This window comes from Mastomys coucha, unplaced genomic scaffold (genome assembly GCF_008632895.1).
Source record: "Mastomys coucha isolate ucsf_1 unplaced genomic scaffold, UCSF_Mcou_1 pScaffold14, whole genome shotgun sequence".
Classification (NCBI taxonomy): domain Eukaryota; kingdom Metazoa; phylum Chordata; class Mammalia; order Rodentia; family Muridae; genus Mastomys; species Mastomys coucha.
In genome coordinates this window covers 96508421-96533194 of record NW_022196896.1, presented here as the reverse complement: position 1 = coordinate 96533194, position 24774 = coordinate 96508421, and the positions used below count along the sequence as shown (strand labels likewise).

At 36.7% G+C, this 24774-nt stretch overlaps 1 protein-coding gene and 1 long non-coding RNA gene across 7 annotated transcripts in view; one reads left to right on the top strand and one right to left on the bottom strand.

Moving 5' to 3' along the window:
* The window catches only part of Spag16 (sperm associated antigen 16), an 871212-nt gene that overhangs the window by 210135 nt on the left and 636303 nt on the right, over nt 1-24774 (bottom strand). For all 6 annotated transcript variants that reach the window (XM_031367840.1, XM_031367842.1, XM_031367843.1 and 3 more), the window contains one exon: nt 20031-20157. In XM_031367840.1, the coding sequence (XP_031223700.1) occupies nt 20031-20157 (127 nt within the window). The remainder of the gene's footprint in view (nt 1-20030; nt 20158-24774) is intronic.
* On the top strand, nt 3706-5340 carry LOC116088538. Its single transcript, XR_004117917.1, has 2 exons — nt 3706-3854; nt 4982-5340. It is a non-coding gene; the product is annotated as an uncharacterized LOC116088538 (long non-coding RNA).

Below are 24774 nucleotides of genomic sequence, written 5' to 3'. Positions count from 1 at the left end.
TGTCAGAAATGATGTAATTAATTAAAACTTCAAAACAGTAACAATTAAGGTAAAACAATGTTTTAAATGTTTTTAAGTGTGTTAATGTTTATGCTAAAATTCGATCTTCAAGAGTCTAGTGAGGATTTAGGAAAGTATTTGAGAAGTTTGTGAAAAGTACTGATAACAGCTAGAGCTAAAGATCACCAACCAACAGGCATGTTCTGTGCCATGATCAGTCCATAGATGTTTCCCGATATGTTGCCACACATACAAAGGAAATGTCAGTCATTCCGCAAAACTCAACAAAAGAAAAACATTCATGAGTAGTCTATTCTATACATAGGAATAAAAACTGTTTTTTCAAGATTCTGCCATCACACTCAAGGTCCAACATGACTATGGTAGTCAATCCAACTACTCTATGGTCCCAGACTTGAGATTAGGATTTTCTTACACAGTTTTGGCTCCTGAAAGCTTCAATGATGTTGGAGAAATCTCAATTCTGGTTTCCAGGACTAATAAATTCCAAAATACTGGGGTCCTGGGAGGTACTCTTGGTGCTCAATAGGATGTTGTGACCCTAGACACCTTTCAGAGACTTCTACACATATCACAATGCCAAAATAGAGCCTTTTGGGGAAAAGACATTGCATTTATTTCCTTGCTTGATTGTTTTGTCTTTCTGTGTGTGTTCATTTGTGTCAGTGTTTGCATCTGTGTGCATCTGTGTGTATGTCTGTGTCTGCCTGAATGTGTCTATAAGTGTGCATGTATGTGTGTCTATAATTGTGCATGTGTGTTTCTCTGTATGTGCACATGTGCATACATATGTGTGTCTGTTTATGTGTGCATGTGTGTGTCTGTCTGTGTGTACATGAGCATGCATGTGCAAGTGCCACTGTGCATATGTGGAGTCAGCTTTCTCCGATCAGCATGTGGATCTGAGAGACAGGACTCAGGCTGTTAGATTTGACAGTGAGAACCTTACTGGCTGAGCCATTTTGCTAGCACATCTCTTAGATGAAGCACTTGTAAATAGAATTAAGACATCCTAGGACTGGAGATGCTGGCTGTGATTTCTAACACCTTGAAGAAATGGTTAGAATTATGTATCAGGTTATTTCCCAGATAACAGACTGCTAGAATTGGCACGGACTGATTATTTTAAGTGCATAGGCAATTAGAAAAAAGAGAGTAGCTCAACATGTCATGTAATCAAACTCAAGGCTACACACCACAAGATATAATCACGAGTGTATAGCGTGCCACTTTTGTTTTATGCATTAAATTGATCTGAAGTTGATCAGTACTGTGATACCCTGAAGACAGGTATATTTATGCCTGAATAGCATAAATAAATGGCTTGTGGCATGATAATCTTGTGTCCTAAATCATTGAGCGAAAGCAATGTGTGTGTGTGTGTGTATGTGTATACATATAAATACATGTATATATATACATATATATGTATATATATGTATATGTGTGTGCATGTGTATATATATGTGTGTGTACATACATATATAAACACACTCATACACACACACATATATACACACATATATGTGAGTGTGCATGTGTGTGTGTGTGTGTGTGTGTGTATGAAAAGCACAGAAAGGCCAAAGAAATTTGCCAAGCAGTTAAACTTGAAAGAACGTTTTCAGAAGGATGTGGTGACCTTCAGAATGTTTTGAGATCTGATTGTAGGAACAAACTAATCAGTGGATGAGGCTTTTGTGTTTAAGCCAGACACCAGACACTAGACAGAACTGTAGAATATGTGTGTGTGTGTGTGCATGTGCGTGTACGTGTGTGTGTATGTGTGTGTGTGTGTGTGTGTGTGTGTGTGTGTGTGTGTATCCCTCCCCTTCAGAAGCCACCCCATGGTTCGGAAGAATCATTTGAGTGAAAATTATAGGCAATTTAATGAGTCAAAATAACAATATGAAGGATATAAAGTTGAGTAAAATATAACATTTATATTGCTTCCCCTGAATTGTTGCAATCTGTGAGTTTTCTTATAATAAAGACATCTTTTATGAACACACAGGATAGAGATTCACTGGCCAGCTATGTCCTTTGGGTGGGCAGGACTCCAAATAGTTCACTATATGTATATTTTTCAATGTATTGCTGGCAGAAATGAAGTCATGCTTTTCTTCTTTTTTTATCCTTAGGATAAGTAGCTTACACATCACTGAGTTGGCTAACTTAAAAAAATATGATTTGGCCTCAAGCCCCTTTAAACATCTTTTTCCATACAAATTTAACTTTCTGGGTTCACACAAAATTAATGAGGCCACGTGACGAAGCTCTCATCACCGCAGAGAACTCTCTGATGTTGCATGTATGTCTTTCAGAAGAGGGTATTTTAATACCATACTATGTACTAGACAAAAGCCTTTTCTATTCAGTAACTGTCCATCTTTCTGTACTCAGGGGAAGACAGCATTTCTCTCTAGAAAACTGAAGAGAATATCAATGGGGCTAATATCTTCAAAGTCCTTGGAGCTCAAAGCAGTTGCCTGCAGTGGTGAGAAGTCCCCGCCCTTATTAGCTCTGCAAAGCAAAAGTGACCAAAATGCAAAATACTGCCTGGTCTCTAGGGGCCAACATGCTCTATAGGAAGCTAAAATAAACATTCACTAACTCACTTCCTAGCTTCATTCTTTGAATTTTAATTTATTTTTAGAAGAGTTAAACTATGAACACCTTCTGTTTGTATGAAATGAGGTGCTGAAGTGGCACAAAATTAAGCTAGATGGGTTGCATCACTTAAATTTTTTCTTAAAAAAAAAATCATATCATATATACCTATATTCCAAGGACATGTGACTTGTATGATATAAGTAGCTAAGGGTTATCAAATTAAGAATTACATGCTCTGACAAGGGCTCTTCTGAGCATCCTATGCCATAGGAGAACTCACTTAATGTTCTATCCTCTAAAAGAAAGATTGGGATAACTGGAAGTCACTAACAGCAGAAATTGGATCTATCATACATAACCATGATGACTTAATTTAAAACCGAAACAAAGTGTTCAACTCAGAGCGTAACTGTAGCAACTCCTAGGAGAGATCCTGCTGAGGAAGCAGCTGGGACACAGGTAAGGCTTGTTCAGTCTGCCTTGTCACAGTGTCTCAGGACTGTCTTTCCACACTGGTAGACAGTGCGGAGATCCAGCATACACCTTGCCTTTTCTCCCCAACCCCCCGAGACAGGGTTTCTCTGTACAGCCCTGGCTGTCCTGGAACTCACTCTGTTAGACTTGCTTCTTTTTGTGTTCAGATAATTCTCCCAGTGTAACTGAAGTCCCTTACTCATCCTACTGTAATCACTTGACCTCCTCCACCGCTTCCTAACCTTGTTTTTGCCTCTATGGAGCCCTTCCCGAGAGCATTCTTTGCCGAGATATGATTTGTTTTCTCACAACATGAAGGTTGTCTTTCCTTAGAGGACTCTCTTGCGTGTCTTATGGAAAACTCCATACCCTGTGATGGCTACATTATTGCCTACTTGATAGGATATAGAATCCTTGAGAAGACAAACTTCTGGAAATGCAAAGAGAAAATGTGAGGAGGTTTCTAGATTGGGTTTGCTAAGGTGTGCTTAAGCCCCTCCCTGAATGTGACTACACAACTCCATGGCTAAGGACCTAGACTGAGTGAACTATGAGAACTTGCTGAATGCCACCTTTCTCTGCTTTCCCTACCCAGCATGGTGTGATGAGCTGTTTCCACCGACCACTACCATGCTTTCCCTGCCCTCATGGACTCAAACTGTGAGGCAGACTAAGTCCTTCTGTCCTGAGGTCATTTGTGGTTTCTTGGAGGAATAAGAAAAATAACTAATACATTATTTTTCACTCAGGTAGGTAAAATGGCTTTATATTTCAATCTGTGTATGTATATGTGTATGGTAGACCAAAAGGTAGGGAAAGAGGATAGAGAAAGGTGATATATTCCTGCTTCCTCAATTAGTACATAAACACCAAACACAGAGTCATGTCGTATTTACATGACTTATTTCAGGAATGTCCACAAAACCAAACCAAAACAAAAACAATAACAACAACAAAAACATAGGAGGTACACTTCCTTATTCTCAGTTTACAGAAGGAAAAATTTAGGCAGAGAGAGATAAAGAACCTTTGCCAAAGTTAGAGAACTAATTAGATGTAGAATTTGGACTGAAAACAAAACAAAACAAAACAACAACAACAAAAACAAAGCAAAGAGTGTCACTCCAAATACTGTTGTTCTTGCCTGTCCTACTGCCTTTGATTAATTAAAGTAAAAAAATACAATAAAAATATGTTGTCAAATATATATCATATGAGGGCTAGAGGATAGCTCAATGGTTAAGTGCACTGGCTGCTCTTTCAGAGGTCTTGAGTTCAAGTCCCACATGATGGCTTACAACCATCTATACCTGTAGTCACATTGGAAATGATGACCTCTTCTGGTGTACAAATGTACATATAGTCAAAATATTCATATATATGAAGTACATAAATAACTAAATCTCAAGAAAAAGACAAGATCCAGTACACACCTTTAAATCTAGTATGTAAGAGGCAGGAGGTAGATCTCTGTGATTTTGTGGCTACCTTGTTCTACAAACCCAGTTCTAGGACAGGCAGTACTGGTAAGAGAAAACCTGTCTCAAAAAATCCTGTTTAAAAAACCTGTCTTGAAATAAAAATATGAATATATGTATCATATATATGAGAGGGTATAATATATATTCATACTATACATTGCATTATAATTTGATCCAGAGTATATGAAATATAAATTATTAACTCTGATTTATGTGATATCAAACAGGTTCTTTTTTTCTCATATTTTTTCCAGGAAGATCTTCATTAATTATGTAGGATAATGAAAAATGTAGCTCTTATAAGTCATAGTGCCTCATCCAGCCACATCAAAGGGATCTGAATATTAATGAGATTTGTAAGCTGTAGTATAAGAGCCTTTCCTCTCCCCCTCCAGTTTATAGCCTATTGAGGAGTCAACAGAGGATTCCCATGAAGACAGGGTGTCAGCAGGAATAGGATCAACTCAGTCAAACCAGAACATCACTTTACTGCTTCACAGGTGTCCTACTGTTTCCTCACAATGAACAAACCCATCCTAGAGTGGAAGAGCTTCAGGAATTGAGCCTCTACTGTTGGAGGTCCTCTGCAGGCAGCAATTGATAGAACTGTGTCACCAGGAGGGGTTTTCATGATGAGAGGGCCACCAGTAGAAGCTATTCAGCAAAACTGTTTGGTGCCTGCTTAATCCTAAATCAGCCAAGTGTATTATCTAGTTAATTTTCTGTTTCTATAATAAAGTATCATTGTTATAGCCAGTTACAGAAGGAAGAGTTCATTTTAGCTTTGGAGTTTTAGCGGGTTACAGACCATGATGGCAGCATGGAGACATGACAGGAGGAAGCCGAGATCTCACATCTTGGACCAGGAGCACAAATCAGAACCAAATGCAAGTAGGAGAATCTTTACACTCTCAAAGCTCAATGCCTCTTCCAATGGCTTACTTCTGCCACCAAGGATGCCCCTCCCAAATCTCTCCTTATAGCTATTCCAGTATGGAACAAATACTCAAATGCCTAAGATTATGAGGAGAGAGCCATGTCTCATTCAAACCAACACACAAGGTATACCTTTCATAGAAGCAGGAATGGAGGGATGGAGATGGGGTTCAACATTAGGGATAATGTACTAGACACTGCAACTATGAGAGGGTGTAGTACCAAGTCTTTCTTCCACAAATAAAGGACCGTCAGGGGATCCGACATCAGTCTCTATTAATCACACACAGCAGCTTCCATTGGTTTCCATTAAATCTTCATTCTCCATTTTTTTCCAGCATATTTAGGAAGAGATGGATAACCCTCAGAGCTCCCAGGGTCTCAAGCACCAACCAAAGACTGCACATGGAGGGGTCTGATTGTTCAGGCAGCATGTGTATAGTAGAGGATTGCAATTTCAATCATCAATAGGAGAGGACCTCGGCCCTCTGAAGGTTCTGTGCCCCAGTGTAGGGGAATGCCAGGGCCAGAAAGTGGGAGAGGGCGGGGTGGCAGGCATGGGGAAGTGGGAGGCAACAGGGGTTTGTTTTGGTTGTTTTTGTTTGTTTCTTTGTTTTTTGGAGGGGAAACTGGGAATGGAGAAATTTACATGTAAATAAAGAAAACATCTAAAAGAAAAAAAAGAAATTAATTTCCATGCTAATTGTAGTCAATAAATCAAAGGAATGGGGTCATAAGCAATATCTATTTAATAAATTCTGAAAGATTATAAAAAAAAGAATTAGCAAATTTCTGAGAAATCATTGCTCCATCTTCCACATTCAAATGGCAGTTTAAAACACATTGGTTCCTTATAGTTTCTGTTAGCACCTCTACCTTTCATGTCTTCTTCTGTTTCACATACACGTGCATGTTGGAAATTGGTTCTAATTCTTTGTCTTATTTTGGCTCCCCCAAATCCACAGTTCCACTCCTCAGTTCCCATCTGGCTTTGATAATAAAGAATTGCCATACAGTCATTGGCTGGGCAGGGAGATGGGGCTGGACTTTTAGATTGCATGGGCAAGAGACCAAGAGAGAAGAGAAGAAGAGGAAGATGACTATGAGGGGAAACAGAGGAGTTAGACAAAAGAACTGCGGGAAAGAAAGCAACTAGTCATGTAAGAATTCTGCTAAGTGGCCCTAGAGGCCACTCCTCTTATTGAGTTTGGGGCAGCAGAGATAAAATGTTGATTTAGCAAGTTGACTCAGGGAAGTTGGAGAGGAGAGTATATACTAGCTAAAGGGCGGATTAGAAATGCCCAGCCATTGAGCTAGCCAAGGCATATCAAAATTAACTGGTGTGTGTGTGTGTGTGTGTGTGTGTGTGTGTGTGCACATGTGTGTGTGTGTCTGGGTCTGTGTGTCTGTGTGTCTGTGTGTGGTTCGCAAATCCAGAGAGCTCTTGGGCTGGTGCAGTGCACACACAACCCACCGGCCGGCAGGGAGCTAATGTGGTTTAACTAATTCACGGCTACAGGCACATGTTACTAATACTGAAGATTAATTGTGTACTTAGTCTAGACTCTTCAGACACAAGAGGAGCACCTCTCAGAGAACACCTACATTTATTTCTTTAGATACCATGCCAAATTCTATATGCACATCTGTGTCATTCATTGCCCTGGCAGGAAACAAAAGTTTCATTTGGATGGAAGATTTAAAGAGAATATTAATGAAGGGATTATTTGCCAATGAAGCAAATATAGAGGAATAATTAAGAAAATACATGCATAAATTAGAAGCAGTGGAGAGTGGTTACTGCACAAAGTTTAGAGGGAGAGGAAAGGACCAAATCAGAGACTGGCCGGGAACTGGAGTCCTACAGTAGGGAAGAGCACAGGACCTTCAGCTGTGGGCTGCAAACAGCTGGACTGTAAATGCACCTAAGCAAGGTGGGAGAGGATCATACAACGTCCCACTTTCTCTCTCCTCTCATCCTCTGAACTGACTCTTGTTATCTGCATCAGAGATCCAGGAAGTCAGTGGGCAATCTGGCTTCTGTGTGAGTCAAAGGAAGATGACAAATACAGAATGATTAGCAGAAAGATATCTGATAGAAGAAGAGCAGCTCAGCCTCCACCCATCAACCTGTCCACTCAACTTTCTATCCAGCTGACTGAGATTATCAACTATATTTTGCTGGTCCATTCATTTTCATTACATTGCCTCCTCTAACCTCGAGGTGTGCATTCTAAAAGACCTGTAGTTGATGTCTGAAACTTCACATAAGAGGGAACTTATATTTTCCTAAATGTGGGTACATTTAATGAAACTTAGTTCATAAATTACAGACAACAAAATACTTAAACAATGCAAACACATAGAACAGCATATGTAAAATAAATTAAGTGCATATTTTTTTTCTGTCTCAATTTGACATTTTCAAGAGAGTGTAAAAGAAACGATTCATCTCCTAGACAATATTGGCAGAGCAACATGAATTTTTATCATGTTACTTAGGAGAGTTCACAATTTAAAACATATCATCTTTATTTCTAGAATTTCTCATTCATATTTATGGACTGTGGTTGACTATGAGTAACTGAGTAACTGAATCTAAAAAAAAATTGAAACAGCAAAGATACGGGATCTACTGTGTATATCTGTCTTCAGATTCCATTAGAATACAGTTGTATTTTAAGAGATTTATGGCATCCCATCATGTAAACTTTAGACTCTATATTTGGACAAGAGTTATGTTTAGACATCTATTTTCAAAGTATCTTCAGTGATTATTTTTCATATTTGATGTTCAAAGATGGCATCTGAATAATTTTTTGGGCATCATTTTATAATTAATATAAATAATGCTGTCATTATTTTATAATTAAATACCTCAATGAAACTCTCTAATAATGACATTGTATGAGAGAGAGAGAATTGACATTGAATCATAGCAAATATAGCTTTATTAACATAAATTCTGCCATCCTCACTAGACACAGAATATATAAGTCTGGTTGACTGACATATAATTGGGTTGTTAGGTACTACTATCAACATGATACTTGTAACTTGAAAATCCAAAGCCCCACAGCCAGTCCAAGCTTTCTTATGAGAAGCAATATTTACTTGGATATACACTGAGGTAGGCAGAGAAAAAAATTACAGACATGTTTGGGCCTAAGAAGCAAAGAGAGTAGGGAAAATAATTCTAAAAATATATAAACTAGTTTAACTATCTTAAAACAAATTAGGTATCAGATTTGTCAATAAGGTTGTTATTTTGGGTAATATCTATGTCCACAAGACTAAGTGTTAGAAGATATGCTAGTGAAATGAGTAAGAGTCAAATCCTCAATATTAGACAGTTATATCATGTTATTATGAGATGGATATAGTGGTTTATTAAAAGATGGTGCTTCTTGAGATGAGTTTCATAATCATTATTTCCCACTGCCTCAGAATCTTAAATATATAAGCAAAATGCACTAACAAAACCATTTTAAGTAGAATAGAAATGTGCCCTTCATATGAGTTATGATGATGTGAATATCTTCTAGGAGATTCTTTAAAAGTATTGAAAAGACAAAATGAACATGTCAAGCTGATGGTGAAAATTAATCATCTGTAACTGTTAGCAGAAGCCACATATCTAAGTTTTTGTAGTGATACTGGGTCATTATTTTTTGACTAGACTAAAGAGTGGTGAATTCATGAACTATCTGTTCAACAATCAGTGACATTCACCCATAGTTCCATCACACTAGACTCTGAAAGAGTGAGTGCTACAGAGAAGTGTAGCTGTCAACTGAGAGAGAATGGGATGAGAGTGTTTAACATAGATCACTTTGAGGTAGTAGTTTAGAAGAAACCTAGAAAATAGTACATCAGTAATATACTAGGTAAGAAAGTGGGAAGATGAAGGAAGGAGGGATTACCTAGGAGAGAGGGGTGATAAAACTGATAGAAATGTATTAATATGGAAAGTGTAAAAATATAGCCTATAATTAAAACAGGAATTTCAGTGAATATTACAGAGATATAAGATGTTATATATATTTAAAACAATGAAGAATAAAAGAGCAAAAGTGATGAACAGAATGAATGAAATAATAAAGTCTGATGATATTGTGTGCGTGTGTGCTAAACTTTTTTAACTAAAAAGGTGTGAATGAAAAAAAAAAGAATAGAAATGGGAGAAACATAGTATCCATGGTTACAGTTAAATTTGGATGAATTTAAGTGGTCCCTAAGGTGGTGTGGCTGTAGAACAAATGGAGCATCATGCAAAACCTGGGAAAGGATGATAAAAGAGAGTGATGAGCACAGTAAAGAAAATCTATGAAAATCATCTTTTAATGAGATAGGTGCTTCTAGCCAGCCTTCTGGGTGTCACATTGTTCTTCTCCTCCATACATGGATGCAAGATGCCCTTCCTTACAAACAGGACTGCAGTGACACATACTGCATAGCACAAATGGAAACACCCCATGAAACCACACATGTGCCTGTATTTCTATTAAATATAGAATCTCAATGCTTTCTTCATCACTACATCACACAATTTAGTCCCATGACATGCATATACAAGGTTATGATAAATAATTCTTGATTAAATTGATGTATATTCCATCATTATAGCAACAAAAATATGAGGATGAAGTGAAGAATGTCTATCAAATTTATTTAAAAAATATTTATCGTTAATTTTAAAAATACACCATTTTCTTCTTTTCTCCTTTTTTCTATTGGCATGAAATAGAGAGGATGATGCATGATGATCTTGAGCAATTTTTACTTACGCTCTTAAATTACAAGTGAGAAGAGAGACTTTTGAGCTCAATCAGATTGAGTAAATCATATTTGAATATTGTTTGAAATTCAATTTCAGATAAATAGAACTGCAGGTTATCACCAGTGCCAACTGTTCCATCTCCATGAAGAGTAAGGGCGCTGTGTGTTCTGGTTTGATTTGCACATCTGTTGAACTGCAACTTCCCAAAAAGGATTATCCCATTAAAAAGTATCATCGTGGCAGATTAAAGATGATTATCTATTCAATTTTGTATAACAGACTACTAAAAAGGAAGCAAATTCTTCAGGTACTGGCTCTGGACCACATAGTATGTGTGCATTGAATTTTAACTGTTACCATTTAATCTAATAACTAGTGTATACTCTTAGATTAAAACAATTCATTCCTTTTAGATTTTCAAACTGCATTCTTTAGAAAAATTCAAAGTGTTGGTGTGATATGTTGCTTTATAAAAATGTATTTTTATTAATTTGCCATATTTCAAAGCTGCCTATACTGGCATACACATGTGGTCTTCTTTATATCCACAAGCATTCCTGTGTAGCTCATTATTATTTCTAAATGATATTAATACAGATACATACAAGCCATTCCCCACACTCCATTCATAGACACAAAGCTTTTATGAAATTTTTGCTTAAGGCTGGTGGAAAAATAATTTGATATCAGCATATTGTTCATTTGCTTATAAGTGTGCATTTGAAAATATTTCTATATAGCACCACAAAAAATTCATTAAATCTAATGATACTCATGGAGGATCCATCACGTTTAAAGCATTTGCTCCACTCCAGTTGTTTGTATGTAGTTACACCCAACAAGCCTTAGAAAAAACTTCTGAATCAATATTTTATTTATTCAATAAAGCAACTTTCAAGTGCTCTTTGATTGGCTTTGCATATCCTGTTGTAAACATGCTTCATTGTAATTCTTCCTAGAAGAACTAAAATAACATCGTAACTTCATTTGTTTTAAAATACTACATAAGACTGAGAAAACAAACCCAAGTGTGACCTTTGTGATCCATGCAAGGGAAGCTGTCATAGCGGATTGTGGCTGCACAATTCTGCAATTGGTCATGTTGACTAGTTATTTCTGGTCTGATTTAAACAGAATGGTTCACATTCTGAACTTATTATCATCTGCAAGAAGAGTATGACATAGTCATTAACTGAAATTATTAACATGTTAGAATATATGAGAATCTTTTGCCAGAATTCCTAGCTACATACGTGAGATTAACGGGCCAGTTTTCCATGGAGCATGGCTGCCATTGAGATTTAGAGCACAAATTTGGGTCGTTTTTAGTCCCCATTTTCCTCTCATTCTGTTCAATCTCTGGTTGAACCTCGTCTCCTTGTCAGCAGCCCTTCTTCAGTTTGTTTGTGTATGTGACAAACTTAATTTAAAAAATTGCTTCATGAGTGCAGAAGAAACTTATTTGATGGAGCTTAGGGAATTTATCAGTGATCTAACTAATATAATAGTCTCTTCCCCAGAAACCAAGAATTGCCCATAGTCCCCCAGGAAGGGGTGGGGCTTCGTGAACCCTTCCCTACACACAATGAAATGTTCACGGCTTCACTCTTGTGCCAGTTACCACAGAGGCAGTGAGTTAGTGAGAGCAGTGTGATGCTACATCCAGAAGGTCGTTTCAATGTACCCATCCACATCCTTTGGCTCACATACATCATCTGCCTCTCCCTCTCCAAGATGTTCCCCGATCCTTCAAGGAGGTGGTATAGATATTCTCATTTAGGACCTAGTGCTCAATAGTCACTTATTGTTAACACTTTGATCACTTGTGAATCGCTCCATTAACTCCTTCCCACTGCAAAAGGAAGTGTCTCCAACAAAGGCTGTAGGTGACATTAATCCTGCACAGCTAACTGTGCTGTGGTCTAAAGTCTCAGCCTGACCTCACATCTGATCTGCAGTGAGCAAGGCTCATTTTTTTTTCAAATCAAATTCTATATCTTTTCTAAGCCACTAAGAAAAAACTGCTTATATTTAGGTGGTTAATTGGCTGGGAGGTAACCAGATTATTTTAGAGGATAAGAATAGATCCATGACTGCCTAGGTACTATGCTGTAAAGCTAATTAAGCAAAACTAGTCATTTCTGCCTCAATGATTTAGGAGCTGGCCGGTGATAGGGAAATGGTAGCCACTTTTGAAATTGCTTGTACATGTGTAGACCATTCCAAAAGGAGCTTCCATATGCTTGTGTAGTGGTGTTATCACCAGATAAACTACACACCCTTTCAATCCTAACTTAGGTAACAACACTCAGTTCCATGTGTAAGTTCTATTGTAATTTGTAGAACTCAGGCAATTACCAGGTATAAAAGCCAAGATAAATTGTGAATTTCAAATGAGCTTTAGTTTCAGTATAGATGACATACTATTGGAGTCACAGTCTCTACCTACCTAAGAAATGAATCTCATAGTCACCTACCAATCAGAAAAGATGCTAGATCTGTCAATTCAGGCTCATAGTTATAATGCTCTCTATACTGACATTCATTATCCCTGAATCAATGGATCTATGGCTAATATGTCTTTAATTGAAAATTTCAAGAAATTTCCATTAGTGTCATCATGTTACTTCTTGTGTTTACTCTTAGCAAATTAAGTTGCTTTTTATCATGGAGCATAATAAGACAAAAATCGAAGAGAAAAAAAGGCTATTATTACAGAGAAAGCATGAAGCCTATCCCTATGACTCTCCAATTTTTCTTAATATAATTCCCAATTTACAGTAATTAAATAAAAGTTTTCACAGAAGTATGAGAGCATATACATTTATTATTACAAATAAGAAATTAAAGCTCTTAAAACTCTTCTAAGTAGGAGAAATCAAACACAACCAGAGGGTCTGTGATGACGGAACAAGAAAGCCTTGTTCTATACATGACATACATCTCTCTTCAAAGCTGTACTCTGTATCTTAAAGGGCTGCACACATCCCTGCAGGTGTCTGCTCTACCTGTACACCTAACGGGCCGTGTATACATCCCTACAGGTGTCTGCTCTGCCTGTGTACCCAAAGGGCTGCACACATCCCTGCAGGTGTCTGCTCTGCCTGTGTACCCAACGGGCTGTGCACGTCCCTGCAGGCGACCATTCTGTCTTCATAGCCAAAGGCCTATAATCCGAGTTTTTAAAGTTCTTTGGACCAGAATCAGAGTGGGCTCTATTTACTTAAGAACAAATAGGATTTTTAATGTTCAGAGGAACTAATAGAAACAAAAGTGAACAATAGAGCCATAAAATAATTGACCTGGGTCCTCTGGTCACCTATTTCTTATATTCTTATATTTTATCTTCAATTCTGATGGCTCTGTGTCCTAAAAAAAAAAATGTATTTTATAGGATCAGTTCCATCTTCCCAAGCTTGAGGCATAAAAAAGTTGGATTATTTCCTTTCTTTCTTATTTAAGTTTTTAATATTTATGTTTAAATAACCCAGGACTTCCATAGAAGAGGGCTGAGGGTGACGTTCCATGGCAGAATGCTTGCCTCACAGGTGTGAGGCTCTAGGTTCTAAGCACCACCACCATCTCTCCAGCCATCTCTATAGCCTTCCTACTGATAACACCGGCTAAACGACTAGTGTATGTTATGAGTTGTGCAAGGCACACACACACACACACACACAAAAACTAGACTGCACTTGATCATAAATGACGGAAAGAAGAACCACAGAGCTGAAGCTATGACAAAAATAGCTTTATATAATTTCTCAAATGTCATATGGCCTTTGCCAGATAAGTGACCAGAAATGTAATTGACGATGACAATTAAAAAAATATCACTAAAGCCAGAGGACTTCAGACTGGCCGTGTGAATGATGTAGAAGTTTGTTGAGAAGTGTGGATGGCTCAGTGCATGGATAAGAAGTGATACTTGGTACAGGGTTGGAGGCCCAGCCCCCCACAGGGAGGAGCAGGTGCTCATGTTGCCTAGGAGACATGTAAGAACTCTGGCAGATAACAGCAGAGACTGTCTTTTGATAGTTTTCTAAATTTCAGGGACAACTAGTTGGTAATTAATGCTAAGAACAGGATGCGGCATCTCAGCTTCAAGTAAAACAACTTCATGTACTAATATGGAACCGCATTCTGTTACAGAATATATGACTTATTTCTCAGGATATAGAATGACCATCATTGAGTGCTAACTCTACACGTAAACAGTGATGGACAGTGAGACTGATAAAGTTTTGGTTTCTCAGTTTCTTCATCTCTAAAATGGGACAAGAACAACACTCTTCATTTGTAGTGAGATTTAAGTAGGGACGAACCCCACCTACAACTGTAAAGACAGTAGCGTGAGTCTCATTCCAGAGGTGTGGTCTGCCTGAGTCTCATTCCAGAGGTGTGGTCTGCCTCCTGATGGAGACGATTCTCTCCTGAATTTCCCTTCTCGGTGCTCTCTTTTTTTCTAGTGAGAGGCCATTAGTAACAATTTTTGGATTTGCATGTTCCACATGCTTGTAAAAGAGGCTGTGTTGCCCTGCAATTCCTGCTCTCCCCTTTGGCCTTTGAGTTGCAGGATTTTCCTCTTTGGCTAGAGGAACATAAACTATTCCTACATGAGCCTTATGAGCTCCTGGAATTTTGCCCTCTATGCCTTTAGACATCTTCCCCTTGACTCTAAGCTCTCATTCTCAAATCCTTACTCAGCAAGTAGAAGCTGTGGGGGAGCCTCTGCAGGTCTCCAGGGTCTCTCTAAGCTGCCCTCACCCTGCCCTACTCTGTCCTGAAAACTGAGGCAGCTCTGACCTTCAAGGCCTGTTCTCCCTAGCTCCCTTCTTTCAGTCTCCCAGAAGCTATTAAGTGCGGCCTGTCGGTCTGTCCTCCCCTGAGGTAAAATGCAGTAGTTGAATCTGGGCAGTAGGCTGGGGATAAGTCATGTGGTTTGCCTGACTCATCCTGTGTTAGCAACTATTGTTGCATTATCTTTTTAACTGCTCACCATTCAGAGTTTGAAAACTGCTGTTGCGATTTTTTTCCCACACTCCCCCATCCTAGAGCTCACTACCCTTCCACTGTTTGCCAATTCATATGGCCAGTCCTCGGCACCTGCTCTTGGCTGGAGTGGAAGATCCTATAGGTTTCTGACATTGCATATGTGAGGGAACTGAGGTTCAGATTTAGGAATTCTACCCAAATCATTCAGCCATTAAAACAAACAAAAACCAACCTCTAAACTAGAGGTTTTTTTTCTTCCTGTGTGCTCCACCAGGGGGACTTATTCAGAAAGTGACTTGTTTGTTTGTTTGTTTGTTTTCTTCAGACAGGGTTTCTCTGTGTATCCCTGGCTCTTCTGGACCTCACTCTCTAGACCAGGAGAGCCTCAAACTCAGAGATCCACCTCATCTGTGTTCCAAGTGCTGGGATTAAAGGCATGCACCATGACCTCTGAGCAGAAACTGACTTTTAAGTACAAAAATGATGCACTGTAGCTTTTATTAACCAACACTGATCAATTTGAGCCAAAGATTTTGGGAGATACCTTGCTTTAAAAAATTAGAGTGAGGGCAATGTGTTTTCATCTTATTCAAGAAAAAAATTGGGTTTCTTTTTGGTTTTTTGTTTTTGTCTTTTGTTTTTTTCCCCTCCTTTTAGTATTTCTGGCATGGTTCTGTTTGTTGGGAACATTTAGGATTTTTTCCAAAAGCTGGGAAACTTTTTGCCCATTTGAATGATCTGATGCCTACAGGTTTTCTACAGGAGAGCCTGCATCTGGCTCAAATTTCTGCCCCTGAATTTTCGAGAGCTGTGACTACTTTACAAATCGCTGGAATTACAAAGGAACAGAAAATATTGTTGAAGTATATAAGCACAGTGAAATGAGAAATGTGGAGAGGGGAATGTATAAATCCTTTGAGTTCACTTTTATTACTTTCACCATGCAACTGCATTTAACATTTTCTGAAACAAGCAATAATGTTTGAATGAAAAAAAAAAACATATGAGACTTTAAATATGACCAAGTAAAAGATATTAGTTAGATAGTGAATATTCACAAAAACTTGCTGTTTTACATTCCCAGGAGGCTCTTTGCTTAATGAGAAAGGAACATTTATCCTCTCACAAATACAGCGTTATAAGTTTATACTAATATATGGATACATCTATAAACACAGATAATCTGTATTTGTCACAGGCAATGCACTTGTAAATGAAACATTATGTAAATAATGCTATGCCACATGCAATTCTTCTTTCCAATGTGTGTGTGTGGCTGATTCAGCAGTGGAAAAGCAAAGTCATCCACAGTGATTCATACATGCTCAAATGTTTAACTATATAATGTACATTTCTTGAAACATAGTGCAGTCTTAGTTAATGGTGTCAACAAACTCTCAATATAAGAACACGGGTTTAGCCTTCTTTCTTTTATCTACTGACTGGCACACATTCTTAGACGTCTTACCCACTCACAAGCAGACTAACTGACTTTTCTTATTCCTAAAAGGAGAAGAATTCTTCTCCAGCTTTAAGAAACGTAGAAGACCAAGCTCCAAATTCGTTACTGTGGGAGACACCCTTGCCCCTTTGAACTACCATTAAACATTGAGACAATTATCTACTCTCTTATTTCCATGAGTAAAGATAGTTCAGGGTGATTAAATAATTTGTCTAAACAATGCCAAAGATGTTGTTAAATCTAAGAGTCTGAGTTGTAGTATGTATTCTGCACCTACACTTCTGGGGCATAAACTTCTTTATCAAAGCTACCTGTTACAAATGATGTACTAGTAAGGGTATCCATCTTAAAACAGATAAAGAACCATTTCTTAGAACTTACATTTGTAAATCTAAGATGAAAGTATTTGCCTACAACTTCTAATTATGTAGTTTTTACATTCATGAAATTTGAAAAAATAGTTCAGACAATACTTTAAGCTATGCTATGATCTTCAATCTATTTCTTACCCTGTGTTAGATTTTTCAGTCACTAGAAATCTAAAATCTAGAAAAATAACTCATAGTTTATAGAGACAGCAACCAACATTTCTCTAGTTGCCCTTCAATGAAATTGATCAAGGTATATGATGATCACTTAGAATATAAAACAGCAACGCATTTCTTGTTGGAACCAACTTAGCTGAGTTGTTACCCCAACATTCATATGTATCACATAGGTATTACAAGGTATATATGTCTATTGATAATGACTTTCTCTTAGGTCCAGAGTGCAGCCAGGGCACTTGGGCAGAGCTTTGCCTCTAAAAAGGTGAAATTGTGATGAATAACATCTTGGGTAATACTGTCACAAGTTTTGACATGGCTTAGCAAAAATTCAATGTGTGCTCCCAATCAATGCGTTTTATTTTTAGCCAGGTCAATATTCTCTTGCTCTTTTGAAATCATACCATCTATGCTTACATTGGCTTGCCCTGTGAATAAATACAAAGTTGTCACCTTCAGATGGATAGCTATTTTGACTTTATTAATTCAGACTTGATTTTATCATTGTATTTCAGATATTTTTCATAATGCAATTCTGCTACATTGCCTTACTGAATATTTTATCCCAAACAAATGGCAATTAGCAAAGATAAACGAGTCACTTATCCTCATTACAATGTTGGCTTGCTCCAAATCTGCACTCTTCTTTATTCTCTTCTGAAGAACAAAATCCCAAGTACTATACTTTAAAAAAAATCTTTTTGTTCATGTTCTGCTTTGAACTTGGACTCCCACTAATTTACCCAACCTTTGGTATACTTTACTCTTTTTTTTAAAAATGGTGTTGCAGCTGTCTGTAGAGAAGCACAGGTTCCCCATTATTCAATGAGAAACTCCTTGTGACAGTAATTTCTCCTGCATATTGAATTAAAATTAATTATCATATGTTCCTTGAAGAAATGGTAAAAAGGATGGGAAGGTCGAACTGAAATTGTGTTGCTGTGGCCTGATAACAAGATCTCTGGTTTGCAGTCTCTGTCTTTATGTTTCTCATCATTCTAATATCAACTCTCTATACTTTTTTTAACATTAGTGTATGACCAGGAGTTTGGTACCATGGAAGAAAAAACAGATTTGCTGTAGCTAGACTTTAATATATTGGCTACTACAGCAAAAGATAGATGCTGAAATTTATTTAAAATCATGTTTGCCTGGCTGTACAAAGAACTTGCAAATAGAAAGCAAAGGTCAATAGAAAGTCAGCAGTATCACATCTGATAATGACAATAAAATATAGAGCTATTTTTAATTGTGCAATACTTTTTAAAAGGACCTTAACTTCTGTTACTAAAATGTTACAGCCTCAAGTTTTATCATTCAAACTTCAACATTCAAAGACATGAGTACTGCTTAAGGCAATCAAAGTGGATTTAGAGATATGGCTTGTCTATTATACCTTAGTAGAAAGGCCCGTGGATATCTGATGCCAGTGCAGAGTTATATGTCAGAACCTTACACTGAAATATTAATATCTAACATAGAACAGCATGGAATGAAAATTCCAACTGATAGTTAGAATCTTTGATTCAGCATTGCATCTTCTCTCTGAATTCTGGCAGGCCATAAATGTCATAATGCCATTATTAAAAATTAATTTTTTTTGAAACTTTCCTTTATATTCAGGACCCTCTTACCTCTACCTCCTTAGCATCACATGTGTGTGCCACCATACTGAATAACTAAAAACACCTTGTTTCCAGTGGTATTTATAGGTTCAGATGCATTAAAAATTCAACATACAATTCAAGACAATAACTTACCATTTCCAGTTTCAGATGCTTAATGGTAATAATACAAAACCAGTTCCAAGAAACACACAGCAATTATCTTATGGCTCCAGAATTATTCTATGTATATTTATGTTTCTGTGCCAGAGTATTAACATGGACTATGTTTTTTTAAAATAAAGCATTTTTTCTTCTTACATATTTCTTTCTTTCTTAACAACAATAGTCATATTACAATTTTAATCAATCACAAATAAAGATTCTGAGGAATTCTCAAAAGTTCAAAAATCTTAAATATACATCACCATCAGAGGGAAATGTACTGTCCATCCCTCACTTAACAGAGTCTACCATTAAAGATGGAGGTGTACTAGTACTTTAATCTACTAAGTGGACAATTGGAATCAATTTACTTAACATCAGATTCCACTCAATTCATCATCAGTAGGGATAAAATATTTTATCTGCTTGATAATTCTTATATATTTCAGGATAAATGCTACAAAAATTTCATAGAGCACAAAACATTTAACTATTACAATAGATGAATATGTGCATAAATTTTAGAGTATTTCAGAGCAATTTATTAACTATTTTATAGTTAACCTATTCCATTAAAGTATTTCATCTTGATATAGTTTTTGTTATTTTCCAATTACTTGTGTTACAGGGAGCTCATGTAGCTTAGCCTATGTAAGCTATGGGGCATAGGCTATAAGGATACTCATTATGGTATCAACAAGCTTATGATGTGTCTACATTAATATCTTCCCTTTTATTTCCTCATGTTAATTATTCCTTTATGAGATCAATATAATTCTTTCATAGTAAGACTCATGATTTTGATAAAGTAGAAATACCACAGTTGAAGTATTTCAAACAGAAAATTAAAAACTGCATGCAAAGTTTAACCAAATACTTTAAGAGAAAAAAAGGCATTTCAGATAAAAAAAAATAAATGTTCATTTGGTGGCAAGAGTGAAACAAAACAGATCCTACCTGATGGGTCAAAGTTCACCTCATTGCCGGGACTTGGACCTACATCAATGGACACAATTGGAATGAGCTTCCGGAAGTCCCACAGCTTTATAACTCCACGGGCATCACAGGATGCTATTATGTGACCCTTCAAAACATATAATAAAAGAAATAGATACATCATAACCTGCAGTAAAAACATAAATATTAGGCTTATGTTCCAGTTTTATCAGTGCCACAGAAAATACATTTCTCTTACCTAAAAAGAAATCATTATAAAGTTACAGCAAATTCTGTTCTTAAAGAAGTCTTACATGAAAATTATGAAAATAAATTTCAAGAAAGCACTTAGATTTTAGTTATGTGAAATGATATAAAAATATAAAACATATAAACCCATATATTTCATTTTATTATGCAAATTGTGTGTTTTGAGATATGTGACACATAAAACTACAAATATGAAAAACCACTTCATATGTGTGTTTCACTTTATTTGATTCTAATGAACTCGTCACATTAATTTGACGCCACAAGTGAAGTGAAAATAAGAGTTAGGAAGATAAATAGAGGCAATGGTCAGGAGATTAACTGAGATCAGTGAAACTGAATGCAGGTAAAGGATACTTACAGTGGTCCTTTAGACAAACTTCTCAGCAGAGAGGTTGGGCTACTTTGTTAACATATTCTGTTTGATTATGCTAATGCTGCTGCAGGAAAAATGCTTAAAACAATTTTATAGAGCATAGGACACTTAGTGACAATAACTGTTGTATTGGCACAAGGAGAATGGATACAACAGAGGAAAAGCAGAAGAGTGGATAAATCGACTGTAAGAAAGAGAGGGAAGAGGGTTTTCTAGCAGAGCATGAGCCTGAGCTCATCCATCGGGAGGTCCGTGACTGTCTAGGCTTCCTGTCTAGACACTGGCCTCTCAGAGAAAATGTCAGCTTTTGAGGACCAATCTGTGTCAGTAACTTGGGATGAGGTGATAGGCCAGAGGGGCTTCTGCTCCGCATCTACACTCAATCTCATCGTTTTGTACTCAGATTCTTTGCTCACTCATTAAGCGCAGTGAGTCGGGCATATTAGAACCATATCCCTGTTCACAGTTACTCCCTGGACTGACTCTTCAATTGGTTTTACAATTTCCCTTTTAAAATCGAGTTTGGGTTTTAAACTGTCAAGTAAAATACTTTCCGTTCTTTCTTAATTTTTAAAAGTCTTAAAGGTATTAACTTTATTAGTAAGCGATTTTGTTATTTCTGTCAAGGTTGTATTTGCTCTTTTCTCATTTACTGCCAGTAGGATATCCTTCCCATAAGAACTGAACAACTTCTATAAATAAGAGTTCAAGGGAATCTTTTCCATGTCCCTAAACACACCAGTAGTACAAGGGATGCCATTAGTTTTAAAATTCTGTAACTGTTGTCATGGGCACAGTAATATAAAAGCTGTGTTCCCATTCTAACAAATGAGATGCTTGATCGATTTTATGACTTAAAAGGAGCAGAGAGAATTTGGAATGTCCTCGAGTATATGAACATATTTTGCAAGAATTGTGAGGAATCAGTGAGTTTCGTCCCAGAAAAAGTGGAAGATCATTTCATAGGTTTTAGTAGGGAATATTAATGTTACAAATTAGAAAACATTCTTTGTAAATACAGAGCCTTTCAATTATCTTTAGACATCACAAGTGGGATCTTTGTTCAACTTAGAGAAGACAGTAGATAAGTTATAATCAGAATTGAATTTGGGTGCACCTTTAACCACAGGCATTTTTATTGAATTGGACTTTGTCTGGATACTCTAAATTAGAATAGATTTAAAAATATGCCCTACCACAATGAATATTAAACCTTGAGGAAATACATTTAAATTAAAAAAACTAGTCTCTTTATTTATATTGGGTGAGAATAAATATTAAAGTGTTTTTATGTTTAATGCCCCAGATGCTGCTGTCAAATGATCAATGTTCAGTAGTTTAAAATATTAAAATGATTCAACAATTTATAATATGCTTTTAATAAACCATATGATGTGCTACATGATTCAATAAAATGAATGCATAGCAATATTTACGAACCTTTGAGTGGTGACCATAATTTAACCATGGTTTTCATTGCCTTAAGAACTTAGAGCCTATGACTTAGGATGCATTATAGTGAGATAAACTTAATAAATTATTAAGAGATAGAATCTGATTTTTAGATTTGATATTGTATGATACTAGTTAATAAAAGAACTATTTAGTTATACCAAGCAGAGAAGGTAGGTACATATACAGCCTGATATTTATAGCACAATGGAGCCCTGGAAAATAAGCATTAAATTAAAAGGTGAATAATACTACCATGGAGTTGATTAAAATATTTTAGTTCACTCCAAGTCCTGCCTTAACAATCTTAAAGCTATTAATTTTAATTCTTATAGTTTTGAGTCACAAACAAACAATATAGGTGATAAAAGGGTTATAAAGAATTTGGAATGTCCTAAAGATTCTAGAAACTGCCTTTTCTCACCTCTGTCAAATTGGAAGGCTATCAGCCTACATCCTTCCTAAAAACTGGCCATCAATCTAGAATAGCATTACATAACTTGAGTGTGTTTTGAGAAATCGTGAGGCACAGAGACATAGCAAAGGATTAGATGGTGACCTTGGGGGCGGGAAATCATGCTGTCTAAAATTTGCAATAGATAAGACAAAGAACAGTGATAATTGTTAGGTTCTTAGCCTAAACTAAGCAAGATTTGAAAGAAAATATGTTCTGGAAATAGGTGAGGTTTTCTACACTTGTAAAAGACTGAGAACCCATGAGCTTTGACAGTGTTTATACGATGTAATTCTAGGTTAGGTCCTGTTCCATCATCAATACTAAAATGTAGTATCCAGAAATGAACAGTCAAGTACAGAGTCCATAAAGAGGTCCTGTTTTGCTTGGGCTCTGTGTATAATCCCCAGGGCCTGGCTTAGTTCCTGATACGTGCTAGCACTTGACCTTTTATTAAATAATTGAGCAAGTGAAAATGCAGAGAGTATGGAGTTATCAGTGTTGACAGTGTTTTAAAGGATATTTTTAGCTTATGGAAATGTTAAGGAACTAGTGGCTATACAAATTAATTTTATTGTCGGACTTAAATGATCTGGCGAAATGGACCAGCAGGTAGAAGGCCTTTGCAAGGCAAGCTTCATGACTTGAGTTTGATTCCTACAAGCCATAATAGAAGAAAATTGACTCCCCAAAGTTGTCCTCTGACCTCCAAATGCACATATATACACAGAGAGACAGAGACATATGCATCTTCACCGTGGCATACAAGCCCACATTCATATACATACTATACTATAATAATTATGATAAATAACAAATACACTTCAAAAATCTTGAGAGAGACTCAAATTAGTTAAATAATACAAGTATAATTTAGCAAAGTGGCTTAAATGCAAAGTAGAAAATGAATTGTAACAGTTTCTGATGGGCCCTGGTTCAGCCTTCCAACCTGTAAAATCCAGAACCTATATCACAAAATGTGATGCAAATACGAAGTTATTTATTCATTAGAGAAAGGCATGGAACAGAGGGACAATCTATTTTATGATGATGATATATTGAAGGAAATTTTAAAACACAATGCATACTTTGGACACTTTCAATATTGAATCTAAATGTGTATGTTAAAGAAGCTATGATAAAATTCCTGTTTATTAATAGAAAATAAGAATGATCAGCATTTGTAACAATAGTCTAAAATAGAAGAAATGCATCCTGCGTGGTTCTAAGTTACCTGACGGCTAGAGGCTTCTTGATGCCAAGCTGATGTGGATAGCTGCAGGAAGCTAGCTGAATGCCTTACTCTCTCACAACATAGCATATTCATTTATATATCATAAGAAAATGGAAAAAACTGAATTGCTAATAGGGTCATATTCAGTTTTGGTTAATGTAAGACTGTTTCATAAGGGAATAATATCCATTAAATACATATAAATATGTCTTGTGACTATGTGATTTTTAATGCAGATTTTATAAACTGAGATACTATTCTACAATTTGGGTACAAGGGTCATACTCCAGACACGTTGAGGAAAGTCATATGTAGGCACCACTCTTTCTAGGAAAGCTCTTGTACTGCAGATTAGAATGCTTTTAGACAATCACAGATGTGTACAATCTCCTCGGACTTAAAGAGAACGCTGAATAAATGCTAAATTCATATGACTTAAAAGCTACTTTTCAAATGCACAGAATGGTTCAGAGAACTGACATTCTAAAAAAAAAAAATGTCTTGTGATCCCAAGAATTAAAAAAATATATATAAACTTGCATCATGGATCACCATGTACCTTAGGGTAGTGGTTCTCAACCTTCCTAAGGTTGGGGCCCTTACTATAGCTCCTCATGTTATGTTGATCCCCAATCATAAAAGTATTTTCATTGCAGCTTTGTAATTGCGACTTTGCTACTGTTATGAATCATAAAATAAATGTCTGTGTTTTCTGGAGGTCTTAGGTGACCCAAGTGAAAGGGTCGTTCAACCCCCACAGGAGTCAGGACCCACAAGTTAAAAACTGCTGCCTTAGGGTATTCTAAAAAAATAACATCATATATAAGCTTCACAACTGTTGGGAACCATCAGAGACCTGAGAAAAACATCCTGACCTAGAGACCTGAGAAAAACATCCTGCCCCAGCTGGATGAGCACCTTGGAATAAACATCCTGCTCTCCAAGATCCAGCTTGGCCCTGAGATAAAAAACATTCAGT